Source organism: Myotis brandtii, unplaced genomic scaffold, assembly GCF_000412655.1.
Source record: "Myotis brandtii unplaced genomic scaffold, ASM41265v1 scaffold105, whole genome shotgun sequence".
NCBI classification, from domain to species: domain Eukaryota; kingdom Metazoa; phylum Chordata; class Mammalia; order Chiroptera; family Vespertilionidae; genus Myotis; species Myotis brandtii.
The window spans coordinates 1,448,775-1,464,428 of record NW_005353538.1 but is presented as its reverse complement, the minus strand read 5'-3'; the positions used below and the strand labels follow the sequence as shown (position 1 = coordinate 1,464,428).

General features: G+C 47.2%; 1 protein-coding gene across 1 annotated transcript in view; it reads left to right on the top strand.

Moving 5' to 3' along the window:
* Positions 1-356: 356 nt before the first annotated feature.
* KMT2A (lysine (K)-specific methyltransferase 2A) overlaps positions 357-15,654 on the top strand; it is a 117,991-nt gene continuing 102,693 nt past the window's right edge. The window contains 1 exon segment of the mRNA XM_014539975.1: positions 357-368. Coding sequence (XP_014395461.1) covers positions 357-368 — 12 coding nt within the window.

Below are 15,654 nucleotides of genomic sequence, written 5' to 3'. Positions count from 1 at the left end.
TGTCAACTTAGGAACCAGAAGGTCACGGTTCAATTCCTGGTTAGGGCACATGCCCAGGTTGCTGTGTAGGAGATAGCTGATCAATGCTTCTCTCTAGTCATTAATGTTTCTCTCTCTCTGTCTCTCTCTCTCTCTCTTTCCCTTTTTCCCTGAAATCAATAAAAAAAATATTTTTTAAATGGCAATAAATACCTATCTATATATATAAAACCCTAATATGCAAGTAGACCAAACGGCAGAACAACAGAACAACAGGTCGCTATAATGTGTGCTGACCACCAGGGGTGCATGCAGAACATGGTGGCTATCAGCAGCAGGTGGCAGAGTGCAGAATATGGTGGGTGTCCCACATCGGGATGGTGGAGCAGGTGAGTAGGGGTGACAGACCAAGGTGGGGCACCAGAGCCACCACTCGCACTCGCTGCTGGCACCTGGCGCCAGCCCCAAATGCTCGGTATTCTCAGTGGATGCGAGCAGCGGCTGCTGGCTCCAATCGCCCCTGAGGGCTTCTCCACCTCCCCCTTCTCCTGAGGGGCTATCAGGGCAGCAGCTGCCGCTCACACCCACTGCTGGCGCCAGCCCCAGTCGCTCCGCACCATCAGCAGGTGCAAGTGGGGCCGGCGCTGTCAGTGTGTGGGAGCGGCGGCAGTGGGAGCGGGGCTGCTGGCAGACAAGGGACTGGGGGCCACGGCAGGAGAGGCCAGGCGGGGGCACAGAGTATGGGCCAAGACCTGCCCCTGTGCCCACCGCAGCCTCATGGCCCACAGTTCCTTTCAAGGTACACAAATTCATGCACTGGACCCCCAGTCTATATATATATATAAAAGCCTAAGCGACCATTATGACCGAATGACCAGAACGACTGGTCAACCGGTCGCTATGACACACACTGACCACCAGGGGGCAGATGCTCAATGCAGAAGCTGCCCCCTGGTGGTCAGTGCACTCCCACAGCGGGAGCTCTGCTCAGCCAGAAGCTGGTCTCACAGCTGGAGAGCGCAGCTGCGATGGCGGGAGCCTCTCCAGCCTCCATGACGGCACTACCAGCAGCAAGTGAGGCAGGTGCAGTGGGACAGGAGGAGCAGCAATGGGGCTCCTCCCGGTCCCGCTGTGGCTCCTCCCCAGCCACCTGCCGCTTCAGACTGCTACATCCTTCGGAGGGATGTTATACTGCTGGGTTTCGGCCCGATCCCCGCAGGCCCTGATGGGGCCAAAGCCTGACAGTCCGACATCCCCGAGGGTTCCCAGATTGCGAGAGGGCGCAGGCCAGGCTGAGGGACCCCACCCACGCACAAATCCATGCACCGGCCTCTAGTCAATAATAAACTTAAATGTAAACATAGGTTATTATTGATCCAAAGACATAAAGGGGCTGAATGGATACAAAAACATGACCCAACTATATTCTGTCTACCAGAGACCCACCTCAGAACAAAAGACACACACACAGGATGAAAGTGAAGGGATGGGGGGAAAAATTCCATGCAAATAGAAAGGGAAAAAAAGCTGGGGTAGCAATACTCATATCTGACAAAATAGACTTCAAAATGAAGGAAGGAAAATAAGCCAGTTGGAGAAAGACAAATATCACATGATCTCACTCATATGTGGAATCTAACGAACAAAATAAACTGATGAATAAAATAGATCTGGAGACATAAAAGCATAGAACAGAATGCAGAACCTCAGAGGGAAGATGGGGAAGGGTTGGTGGGTGGGAAGTGATCAACCAAAGAACTTGTAAGCATCTATGTATAACCCATGGACACAGACAATAGGGTGGTGAAAGCCTGGGGTTGGAGGCAGGGGTGGCTTAGACGGGGTCAATGTGGGGAAAAAGGAGAGATATGCAATACTTTCAACAATAAAGATTCTGTTGTTCTTTTTGTTGTTGTTGTTACCCGAGGATATTTTTTTAAAAAAATATATTTTACTGATTTTTCACAGAGAGGAAGGGAGAGGGATAGAGAGCCAGAAACATCGATGAGAGAGAAACATCGATCAGCTGCCTCCTGCACGCCCCCCACTGGGGATGTGCCTGCAACCAAGGTACATGCCCTTGACCGGAATCGAACCCGGGACCCTTGAGTCCGCAGGCCAACGCTCTATCCACTGAGCCAAACTGGTTCTGGCTACCCGAGGATATTTTTCCATTGATTTTTAGACAGAATGCAAGAGAAGAGGGAGAGACAGAGATAGAGAAACATTGATATGAGAGAAGCCTGCAACCAAGGTATGTGCCCTTGACTGGAATCGAACCTGAGACTCTTCAGTTTGCTGACTAACACTCTATCCACTGAGCCCAATTGGCTAGGGCAGTGGTGGGCAAACTGCGGCCCACTGAGTGTGGCTCTTCCACAAAATACCACGTGCGGGCGCGCACGTACAGTGCAATTGAAACTTCGTGGCCACACTCAAGGGGCCAAAGAGCCGCATGTGGCTCGTGAGCCGCAGTTTGCCGACCACTGGCTAGGGTAACAATAAAAATTTTTTAAAAATATAACTAAGATCATATTACTTCTCTGCTCAAAAAAAAAAAAAAAATGATGACAGAGGATCATTGATCAGCTGCCTCCTGCATGTCTCCTACTGGGATGAAGCCCACAACCTGAGCATGTGCCCTGACCAGGATTGAACCATGACCTCCTGGTTCATAGGTCGACACTCAACCACTGAGCCACACCAGATGGGCAGGAGTGATATTTTGACCATTACTTGAACCCTGTTATGGTTTCATCTGTCTTGAATGTGCTAGTAGAAATATGCATTATTATATGATACCCACGTTACTACTATATTGGGGTACTAATTTCCACCTTACCCAAGCCTCCAAATTTCACCCGCACTGCACGGAAGGTAAAAACTGGTGCCCAGTGGCCCTGGGTTTGGGACTCTTGAGTTTGTTGGCTTTACCATCACCATCTGACCCCCATCCACTCATTCCAGAAGAAAGCTGCCTACAAACATGGATAACCTTCCAACGTTATGTGCAGCAGTCTCAAGAGCACAAATCAGCAACAAAGCCCAGTATTTTTCTCTTTTAACACAATACTAGAGGCCCGGTGCATGAAATTCATGCAGGGGCGGGCAGCTTTTCTCCCTCTCCCGTGCTGCCGGCCCTTGGCCTTGGCAGCCGCTATGGCTTTGTCTGGATGGACACCCAGAAGACGTCCGGTCTAATTAGCACATTACTCTTTTATTAGTATAGATATAGCCCAGCCAGAGTGGCCCAGCTGATTGAGCAAAAGGTTGTGGGTTCGATTCTCAGTCAGGGCACATACCTGGGTTGCAGGGTTTGATCCCTGGTCTAGACACATGCGGGAGGTAACTGATCTCTCTCTCTCTCTCTCTCTCTCTCTCTCTCTCTCTCTTCCCCTCTCTCTAGGCATGTCCTCAGGTGAGGATTTTAAAAAATGTTACTTTCTTCACTTTTCAGTGCAAAATGAAATGAAATAAAACCAGTGAATCAGGTGGAGGACTGGCCTGTGAGACTTATTCCCGTTTCCTCCCTAACTGGGTTCTCTAACCTCAGCTGTTTGGGGTGGCACCGCACTGTGCGGGATGGGTGGGGAAGGGAGACAGTTTGCTTTTTATGCTTTTATTCAGAAACTTACACCTGAGCTCTAACCCACCTGTAAGACACAACATTTCAACTTTAGCAGAACCAAGCGATTCCTAAGGTATAATCTACATCAGAACCTTGATATTTCCTTGTTTTTTAAGCAACAGGATTGGTTAGATGTTAATAGAGATGGCTCAGAATAGAGAAGAGCCGAAGGCTAAAGAGGAGAGGCTAACACCTAATCCTAAACAGCTTAAAAGGTACATTAATCAGTGATCATTTAACTACCCAGTCTCTATCTATAATGTTTCAAAAGGAATTCTCAATTTTTAAAAATTAAATATACTAGTGGTGCCCTAGCCAGTTTGGCTCAGTGGTTGGGGCATCGACCTGCAGACTGAAGGGTCCCAGGTTCAATTCCAGTCAAGGGCGTGTATCTTGGTTGCAGGCTCAATCCCTGGTGTGCGTGTGGGAGGCAACCAATCGATGTGTCTCTCTCACATTGATGTTTCTCTCTCTGTCTCTTCCCCTCCTTTCCACTCTGTCTAAAAATCAATGGGAAAAATATATTTGGGTGAGGATTAACAACAACAACAAAAAATTTATTGGGGGTGACATTGGATAATAACATTATATAAATTTCAGGTGTACAACTTTAGAATACAATATCTCTATACTGTGTGTGCTTACTACCCACATCTAGGCTCCTTTTGTTGCTACATATTTGAGCATCCTTTACCCTCTAGTCTTCCCCCACTCAAGTTCTCAGTTTTTAAACTTGATATCAGAAGCTCATATAACTTCACAAATGAGAGACATTAATAAATGTAGCTTTTAGCCCTGGCTGGTATGCTCAGTGGTTAGTGCATCGACCTGCAGACTGAAAGGTCTCAGATTCAATTCAGATCAAGGGCACGTAACTCGAGGTTGCAGGCTCTATCCTAGCCCTGGTCAGAGCACAGGCGGAAGGCAACCAATCGATGTGTATCTCACATAGATGTTTCTCTCTCTGTGTCACTCCCCCTCCCCTCCACTATCTCTAAAAATCAATGCAAAAATATAATTGGGTGCCCTAACCAGTTTGGCTCAGTGGATAGAGCGTTGGACTGTGGACTGAAGGGTCCCAGGTTTGATTCCTATCAAGGATACATGCCCAGGTTGCGGACACAATCCCCAGTGTGGGGCATGCAGGAGGCAGCCAATTAATGATTCTCTCTCATCATTGACGTTTCTCTCTCTCTCCCTCTCCCTTCCTCTCTGAAATCAATAAAAATATTTTTTTTAAAAGAGGAATTCAGTTTAAAGATATACAAGTGAGGATGCCCAGCAGAGTATTGATTTTATGTGTCTAAAATTAAGAAGAGTGGTTAGTGCCAGAGACGTAAATATGGAAGTCGCAAGCACGTAGAGGGTGACTGGGACCTTGATTATTAGATGAGTTTGCTTAAGAAGAATGAAGCCCAGCCTGTGTGACTCAGTGATTGAGCGTCAACCCATGAACCAGGAGGTTACCGTTCAATTCCCCGTCCGAGCTCACGCCCAGGTTGTGGGTTTGATCCCCAAGAGGGGGCGTTCGGAAGGCACGCCCAATGATTCTCTGTCATCATTAATGTTTCTATCCCTCTCTCCCTCTCCCTTCCTCTCTGAAATCAATAAAAATATATATTAAAAAAATTTGCCTGCTATATTTGGTCAAGCATTTACTAGTAATTAAGTCACCCCCAATGATTTCTCGGGCCGTATACGTCCCCGGGCCGGACATGCCCCAGCCCTGCAGGGAAATAGCACTCAGCCGTTCCCAGCCCCCTGCTGTCTTTATCCTCCTGACAGAGCACTGGCCACCAGCTGCCTTATTACAGCAACGTACGCATCGCCTGCTTCCCTTCGCCAGACTGTGAGCACCTGCAAAGTGTAACTACCAAGAGCATGATCCCTAAGAAGCAGAGATAAAGGTGAACAAGAAACTCCCCCTGCCCTCGAGGAAGCCTAGCCACCATTCAGGGCGTCAGATAACCTGACTAGGATGTGAGAGTCCGGGCCCCAGGGGTGGCGCTTTTGGGGCAGCAGTTGCGGCCTCTTTAGCCCGGGGGCAGTGAAAACCAAGAGTTCACTCTAGGGCAGTGGTCAGCAAACTGCGGCCCCTTGAGTGCGGCTCTTCCACAAACTAGCACGTGCGGGCGCGCACGTACAGTGCGATTGAAACTTCGTGGCCACACTCAAGGGGCCAAAGAGCCGCATGTGGCTCGCGAGCCGCAGTTTGCCAACCACTGCTCTAGGAGAAGGCAACCAGGGTTATGGGGTGAAGGGCAGGGAAAGGAAGCCGAGAAGTAATCAAAGGAGGGAAGAGGACCTGGGAGGGGGCGTCACTCATGTTGGAGGACGCTTTTCTAGAATACTCCCAATACGGTGGCAAAGAGCACTTGTTACAGTAACCATGTTCCGTATGTCCACACATCACACACTGAGCCTCACAGCAACCCAGGGAGTTAGGCACTAGTATGACCCTGTTTTACAGAGAGAAAATGATTCACGCACCCCAGTAAACACACCTACAGAGAAATAAAGACTAGAACTCAAGCAGTTTGAGCTTGCACTCTTTGTTTATCTATACTAATGAAAAGGTAATATGCTAATTAGACCGGGTCAACCGGCCATCTTCTGGACATCTGACTTCCTTCCGGACAAAGCCATGACGGTGGGGGCCAAGGCAGAGGCAGTTAGGAGCGATCAGGCTGGCAGGGGAGGGCTGTTGGGGGCATTAGGCAGGCAGGCAGGTGAGTGGTTAGGAGCCAGTGGTCCTGGATTGTGAGAGGGATGTCTGACTGCCGGTTTAGGCCCGATCCCTAAACCGGCAGTCAGACATCCCGAGTGGGGTCCTGGATTAGAGAGGGTGTGGGAATCCTCCCCCATGCACAAATTTTGTGCACCAGGCCTCTAGTATGTGTATGTGTGTGTATGTATATGTATATATATATGAACACAAACTACATCTATCAGTTTGGTCTTCTGAAAAACTAAACCTAAGGTACTTAGAAAAATCTTTTTAAAGATCGGGGATGTAAGATCAGATTTCAAGAGAATCTCTGTTTGGTTTGGCACTGAAAGACAATTGAGTTATCAGTAACATCGCTTCTTTGAATAGTTGAAAGGGGATTAGAATTTCCCATTCTCACGATTTGTAACAGAAGAGAGAGCTACAGAAAATATGAACTGATAGGAACAGTCCAAGTATTTAGTTGTATCTTGTTTTAGGTCAGTGTCTATGCTGGACTAATTTTTTAAAGTTTATCTTTTAACTGATTTTTGGAAAGAGAGGAAGGGAGAGGAAGAGAGAGAAACATTGATTTGAGAGTGAAACATCATTTGGCTGCCTCCTGCCCACTCCCCACCAGGGATATGCCCACAACCATGGTACATGCCCTTGACTGGAATTGAACCTGGGACCCTTGAGTCGGCAGGCTGACGCTCTATCCACTGAGCCAAACCGGTCAGGGCATGAGCCTGTATTCTTACTCACCATGTTGTTGATCATAATACTACACTAAGTGTGCCAGCTCTATAGGCCTGATGCTGTGCCAGCTCTATAGGCCTGAATCCTGTGAGGGTCTGGTGCTGTCCTAGGCTCTGGATGTGGCGCAGAGAAGCAGAGTCCTTCCCTCATGGAGCAGGTCAGCAGGTGGATGATGATCGGGCTGTGGAGGAGAATGGAGCAAGGTAAGGCCTCATGAATCACAGGGGCAGCCTCTCGGAGGAGGCGACCATTTAAGTAGAGAGTCATCTATGTGGATATTTGCGCAAAGGGTGTCCAGGCAGAGGAAACAGCAAGTGCAAAAGCCGTAAGGGGTGCGTGTGCCTGGTGTGTTCCAGGAACTGAAAGGAGCTCAAAGCAGTAGAACACAATGAAGGGGAGAGAGAGAGGCAAGAGACAAGATCAGAAAGACGTGGAAAGACTTCCAGGACTAATTTAAGTGAAAAAAGATGGAAGGGTCAGGCACCATCACATTGAGTAAAGAAAACATGTGTGCCTACATCCATATATAGACATATATGTCTATGTTATGTGTGTCCATATATGGACATATATGTTATATATGTCTATATATGTGCTTGTTTATCTTCTGAAATATTAGATAACAAATTTTCCAGTGATTACCTTTTTATTTTATATTCTTTCATTCTTAAAAATTTTTACCTTGCATTTATTATTTTTTAAAATGTGTTTTTATTGAGTTCAGAGAGGAAGGGAGAGGAAGAGATAGAAACATCAATGATGAGAGAGAATCATTAATCAGCTGCCTCCTGCACAACCTCTACTGGGGATCGAGCCCGCAACCCAGGCATGTGCCCTGACTGGGAATCGAACCATGACCTCCTGGTTCATAGGTCGACACTCAACTATTGAGCCATGCCAGTCAGGCTATTATTTTTATAATAATCAAAACATAGCTTAAAAATGAAAAGTCTTAACCATATGTTGGGGCTCCAGCTAAAGTCCTTCTCTCCCCCTTTACAGCTGAGCTTCTCGAAGAGTTGACTCCACTTTCTTCCCTTGCCCTCTCCATTTCCCCGCAGCCAAGAACATGCTGACTTCCGACCACCTTTCCCAGCAACTTCTCTTGCTGAGACCTTCTGTGACTCCCCAGGACTATGAGGAACACTCTTCAGTCCTTCTGCTTCTCGACCTCCCTGTTACATGTGACCTTGCTGACAGCTCCTCTGTCTGAAACTCTCTCTCCTTTGGTTTCCCTCTTGCCCCGTTTCTTGCCCCTTCATTGGCTCCTTTTTGTTAGCCCACCCAATAGACCTGGGTTTCTACTGGTTCTGTTCTTGACTCCTTGGCCTCTGTGTACTACACACACTCTTTCTCTGTGGCCTTATTCATGCCCATGGTTTTGAGACAGTATAGGGACGTGGGTCAGGGAATGGAAAAATACTGGGTGACCAGGAAGCCAAGTTAAGACCAGGTGGCCAGAAGATGTGGAAACCACAGTTTTGCATGCACAGTTGGTCAAGATTTGGCCCCTATTAGACTTTCCTGGGTTTTCGATAATAAGCAACACTGCCATCTTGCCCCAACAGCACCAGTATGCATTTAGTTGCCAAGCAACCTGACAGAAGGAGGAAGTAACTCCACCCTGACATAGAAAATTCCACTCCCTGAGCCCTTCACAAGCCTGCTTGTTTTGTGCAAGCCTGCTTCATCCCAGCTTATAAAAGCAGCCAAGCAAAGCCAGCCCAGGAGCCAGTTCAGAGGACCTTCCATCCCTCTGTGCTGCCTCCCTGGTGCTCGAGTATAGCTCAATAAAATCTATCTGGAAAATTCTCTGGGGGTTCCTCTTGATTTCTTTTTTTTAAAAAAATACATCTTTATTGATTTCAGAGAGGATGGGGGAGGGAGAGAGATAGAAACATCAATAATGAGAGAGAATCATTGATTGGCTGCCTCCTGCACACCCCCTACTGGGGATCGAGCCCGCAACCTGGGCATATGCCCTTGGCCAGAATCAAACCTGGGACCCTTCAGTCCTCAGGCTGACGCTCTACCCACTGAGCCAAACTAGCTAGGGCCCTCTTGATTTCTCTATTGGGGAACCCAAGAACCCCAACACTGGTAAGAGTTTCAACTACCATATCTCTGTTTCCAAGTCCCAGATCTATATTTTTAGCCTTTTCTTCTGGGCTCCAGTCCAATCTATACAGGTGCCCATTAGACAGTTCCACTTGCAGATCTCACAGGCGCCTCAAACTCAACTGTTTCAAAACCTAACTCATCATTTCCCAAGGAAAACATCTTCTTCTTGTTGTCCTTTTTGTAGTTGGTGATATCACCAACTGCTTGATCGACCCCAGCTGGCAACTTGAGAAAAGTCCCACATCTAAATGGACACCAAAAGTCATTCCAGCTGCTAAGTATCTCTGAAAGCCGTCTTCATTCCTACGTCTTCACGGCCCCTGCACCCAGCATTTGGACCACTGCATATGGGGGTGGTCAGACATATCCTACCTGCATTTTCTGCCTCTAGTCTTACCATCAGCCTGCTTTCTTATGCTTAGTTGCCACAGTGATGTGGCACAAATCCCATCATCAATCCCTGTTTGAAATCTTTCAGTTTTTTCCCTGCCTTTCTAGGATCAAATTCAAATTCCTTAATATGATCTGGCCACATCTTTTTTTCTTTTTTTAATATATTGTATTGATTTTTTTTTTTTTTTTTTACAGAGAGGAAGGGAGAGGGATAGAGAGCTAGAAACATCAATGAAAGAGAAACATCAATCAGCTGCTTCCTGCACACCCCCTACTGGGGATGTGCCCCCAACCAACCTGGGACCCTTCAGTCCACAGACCGACGCTCTATCCACTGAGCCAAACCGGTCAGGGCCTGGCCACATCGTTTGACGCTTTCCCACATGCACCTTATGTTTAAGCCACAATGAAGTACTCTGTTTCTCAAAGCCCTTCTCTTTCTCATGTTTCTGTGAGCGTTTGTGACAGCACCTTGGCATCTCCAGCTCCAACATAATAACTGGCACAGAGTTAATGTTCAATAAGTAAAAGGACAGAAAACCACCAGGCACAGAGGTGGATGACAAGGACTACTCTAAGAGTACAATTTAATGTTTCTTATTGATTTTAGAGAGAGGAAGGGAGAGGGAGAGAGAGAGAGAAACATCAACATCTCTCGATTGGCTGCCTCCTGCATGTCCCCTACTGGGGATTAAGTGGGAAACCCGGGCATGTGCCCTGACCAGGATCAAAACATGACCTCCTGGTTTATGGTTCATGGTTCGACACGCAACCACTGAGCCACACCAGCTGGGCTAAGAGTACAATTTACAGATAACTAGAAAGAGAGAGAAAGGAAATGCTTTAGTGCAACATTTCCTTCAAGCTTGTACCAGGTGAAACAGTAATAATCAAATAATAATTATTCCTGTCATTTTTCTCTTTGAGAGATGTGAATTTTGCTCATTGGTATAATTTCATGGAGACAATTTAACTGATTTTAAATAAAATGTGAAAACAAAACAAACAAACAAAAACAAACCAGCCCAGCCTATGTGATTGCCAAGTCCTCTGACAAAACAAGACCCCTTGGGTATGAATCTCAAGGTCCCAGAGTGCAGCTGGGAGGGTCATTTACCCTGCAGACATTCCCTGTGCTGGAACAGATGCTACCGGCACCGGGGGCCCAGGGACCCGTGACACACAGGGCCTGCTCTGCAGGGGCTCATGGCCCCCAAACCATTGCGTCTTTGCCTTTGACCAGGACTGCCCCCAGCTGTCCACGTTGGGACGAGTATTTACAGTCCTTTTAGTCACAGGTAGAGCTACACCTAATTCCGTGGGAGGGCAGAAGCACACGCCCACGGGTTCAGGGCAGTAGCAAATGCAGCCAGTGCTTACCTAATGGAAGGGGTGCCTTTGGAGAAGAATAGTGGGGTGGCCCTTCCTTCCCCACGAAAAAGCAGCACCGAAGAACTGGAGCAGCACTCTCTTCAGGGGCGACCGCGCCTTCCTATGGGGAAGTTGAAGTGACAGCCACCGCATTTCCTCAGCAGGGGGATGTTTGGGATTCCTAACGCTATGTTTCCCCCTGTTTGGAGAAAGGAAACGGACGGTCTGAGAGCAGGTATCTTGGCCAGTGACTATGGAAATCCCTGGGTGGTAAGTGTTTCTACCTGAGTGAGAAGACATTCTGCTTAGATTATGTCATTCAATCTTCATAATAATCCTATGAAGTTTCTACTAATATCCTTATTTTTGCAAATGAGGAGCAGAAGGAGCCAAGGTGCTTGGTTGAAGACTACATAGCTACAATTATCGGCCCTGTGATTCAAGCCCAGATTTGTGACTGCGCCCACGTTAATGCCACCACAATACTGGTTTGCCATGAGATGTCTTTCCAGGGAGGGGAAGAGGGAATGAACATATAGAGGTCCCTTCAAACCAGAAGTAATTCGTGAGTTTGCAGAAAGGGGCAAAATTTGGGGTTCCCTTCTTAAACGTATCCTCTTGTCATTTGAAAAAAATTAAAATATGGCTGGCAAAGCTCAAGAAGCTAAAAAAATCTTTTTGGGGGGAAGTTTGGGGAAAGAGGCACTGAAACACTGCTGGGGTCTGAAGTCGTACAAGCTTTACAGGGAACAACTAGTCAACATCTATCAAAACTCAAATGTGCATCCCTCACAATTCCACTCCAGAAATGGGTACTACAGATGAATTTGCTAAATTATATATATTCAAGGTTATGCACTGCAGCATTGTTTACTATTTATTTTATTTAAAAAATATTTCTATTAATTTAAGAGAGGGAGAGAGAGACAGAAACATCAATGATGAGACCTAGCCAGTTTGGCTCAGTGGATAGAGCGCCGGCCTGCAGACCAAAGGGTCCTGGGTTCGATTGCGGTCAAGGGCACGTACCTTGGCTGCAGGCTCCTCCTCAGGCCCAAAGCCTGGTCAGGGCTCATGCAGGTGGCAACCAATTGATGTGTTTCTCTCACATCGATGTTTCTCTCTGTCTCTCCCTCTCTCTTCCACTCTCCCTAAAAATCAATGGAAAAAATATTCTCAGGTGAGAATTAAAAAGAAAGAAAGAAAGAAAGAAAGAAAGAAAGAAAGAAAGAAAGAAAGAAAGAAAGAAAGACCAATGATGAGAGAGAATCATGGATTGGCTGCCTCCTGCACACCGCAATCCGGGCATGTGCCCTTGACCAGAATCAAACCTGGGACTCTTCAGCCCGCAGGCCAAAGCTCTATCCACTGGGCAAACCGGCTAGGGCCAGCATTGTTTAAAACAGCAAATGTTTGGAAACTACTTAAGTGCCTACCAATCGAGAACTGGTTCCATAGACTCTGCTGCTGTCTGTCCCACGCAGGGAATGCTGAGTACCGGTACGAATGATTTCCAAGAAAGATCCAGGAAGTAGGTTCAATATTATTTCATTTATGGAAAAACTTCTGTATGTATTTGCTTGAATAGGCACCGGCTATCTCTAGAAGAATATACAGGAGGCTGATAACATTAGTTGCCCCCAAGAAAGGGTAAAATATGACTGGGGGAGGGGAGGGTCATTCAGAACAAGATTGGAGTCAAACTTTAATTCCTTTACATTTTTAACCGAATAGAGTCCAGTGATGGCGAACCTTTTGAGCTCGGCGTGTCAGCATTTTGAAAAACCCTAACTTAACTCTGGTGCCGTGTCATATATAGAAATTTTCCAATCCAGTCAGCCTCAGAGCCTCTCTGTGTCACCAAGTAGATTCAAGAAAGAGTTAAGTTTTTCTCAAATGCCATCTCAAGAGTCTAGGACAGTGATGGTGAACCTTTTGAGCTCGGCGTGTCAGCATTTTGCAAAACCCTAACTTAACTCTGGTGCCGTGTCACATATAGAAATTTTTTGATATTTGCAACCATAGTAAAACAGATTTATATTTTTGATATTTATTTTATATATTTAAATGCCATTTAACAAAGAAAAATCAACCAAAAAAATGAGTTCGCGCGTCACCTCTGACATGCGTGTCATAGGTTCGCCATCACTGGAATAGACTATATTAGGTATTCAAGAAAAAGAAATGGAATTAAAATTTAAAAAATAAAGCACATGTAGTTTAAGGTACCTTATGAGTAAGGCACAGAATGTCTTTTTAAAAAAGTATTCACATTATTGTGTGGCCATCACAACCATCTATACATTTTTTTTAACTAACAGGTTTTTAAAATATAAATTTTTAAAAATTTCTTTCAGAGAGGAAGGGAGAGGGAGAGATAGAAACATCAGTGATGAGAGCGAGCCCACAACCTGGACATGTGCCCTTAACTGGAATTGAACCCTGGACCCTTCAGTCTGCAGGCCAACATGCTATCCACTGAGCCAAACTGACTAGGGCTGTCTCTATAACTCTTTTCATTTTGTAAATCTGAAACTCTATACTCATTAAACAATAACTCTCCAAACTTGCCCTAGCCCCTGGCAACCACCATTACGGTTTCTGCCTCCGTGATTTTGACTGCTCTAAGACCTCATGTAAGTGAAATCACCCAGTATTTGTCTTTTTGTGACTGGTTTATTTCACTTAGCATAATGTTCTCAAGGTTCATCCATGTGGTAATATATTGCAGAATTTCTTTCCTTTTTAAGGCTGAACTGTTCATTGTATAACACATTATACTAAGCCATCCATTGGTCAATGGGCACCTGGGTTGCTCCTATGTTTTAACTATTGTGAATCCTGCTGCCATGAACATGGTTGTACAAATACCTCTTTGAGAGCCTGCTTTCAGTTCTGCTGGGCATATACTCAGAAGTGGATTCCTAGATCACATGGTAACTTTATTTTAAATTTTCTGAGGCCCTGCATTACTGCTTGTTTTCCATAGCAGCTGTACCATTTTCCATCTCCACCAACACTCCCAAGCATTCCGATTTCTCCACATCTTCACCAGCTCTTGTTTTGCTTTTTTTAAAAATAAAAATATTTTTATTGATTTCAGAGAGGAAGGGAGAGGGAGAGAGAGAAACATTGATGATGAAAGAGAATCATTGATTGGCTGCTCCTAATGGCCCCCCCCTGGGAATGGAGCCCACAACCCTGGCATGTGCCCTGACCAGAATCAAACTGTGACCTCCTGGTTCATAGGTCAACGCGGAGCACCCGGCCGGGCTTGTTTTGCTTTTTTGATGGTAGTAATCCTAGTCGGTGTGGCAGCATAGTATGCCTTTTTGGGGTCAGCAGTATGGTGAATGGATATTGGTGCTAGACCCAATGAGTTTTGGTCCTGCTGCTTATTGTGTGACCTTGGGTGTTACTCTAAGCCTCAGTTTCCCTATTCATAAAATCAGAATTATCTCAGAGGGTTGGTGAGCACTGAATGCCTATAAACCACTTATGCTGGCAGAACTCAACAAATGTTATTTTTTCTGCCTTAAAAGCAGCAACCATAAACCCAATCCTGATTTGCTCTGGCTCCTTTTGGACTAGTCTAGAGGCAAAGAGACAAACTAGATGACTTCTTAAGTTTTTATGCCTAGAGGACTGAGTCTGGAGATTCACACAATCTCAGGCTTTCTCCCTGCTGCCCCCAGACCTGCAGAGCCCCGCCCTGCCCGGCGGAGGTGTGCTGGGAGGAAGGCTACTCAGAGCCGCGCTGGCTGGTTTTCTCAGGGTGCAGGACCGAGAGAAACCCTGTCGACATAGTTATATAAATCCTGCCACTCGGCCCCCTGCCTGTTACCTCTGCAGACGTTTTACATATTAAGGGGGGGGGGCAAATACAAAAGAAAAATCAGCGAGAGAGCGAACAATCCGGACGCTGGAGGGAATCCACGTGGTCATCGGTCTGTAACCGATCAGAGCAGCTACCCTGAGGCAAGACCCCCAGCGCCTCACCCAAACTATTGCAATGGCGAAACCTTCCACTACAGGGTGCTAATGTCCCCCTTAGCGGCGTCTGGGGGCTGCCGTTCAAGAGACTCTGTCACGACCCCCACCCTTTTTGCACCTAGTGAACCAGCGACGTAACCAGGGCCTCTGGTTCTGTGCGCGCGCTTTGCAAACCATCTGGGCTCCATTCTGCGCGGTTGCAACGACGATCGATGCGGGAAGAGTTGGGGGGAGTCGGAGCTGGCCGGTCGCCTGCCCTTTCTCTGCCCCCCACCCCACCGGTCGCTCCGCACGAACATTTCCGTGGTGGAGGGACGCCGGCTTTCAGCACCAGGAGGCCTGGACCTTCTCTGGAGACGCGCGGGGCACCCTCCAGAGGACGCGAGCTGACTGCAACCTGCTCCCCGGCCCTCCCTCTCCTTCCCGAATCCGCCGCCCGGGCTGTAATGTTACAAGCTGTGCGCTGTGCCTGTGCGGGAGTCCAGGGAGGCTGCGTGACCTTCCCGCGAACTCCATCTCAGCTGGGGGTATGGAGGCGGCCCCGGGGCCTGCAGGCTGGGGATCGATCCCCAGCTCAACCTATTCAGGTTCTCGCGGCGCAGACCCCTCCCTCCCGGCTCTACATCCCCAGCCTCGCAGGCTTTTAACGCCCAGCTGGAGGCGCCCTCCCCGCTTGCCCGCAATAAGCACACCGGGTGGAGAT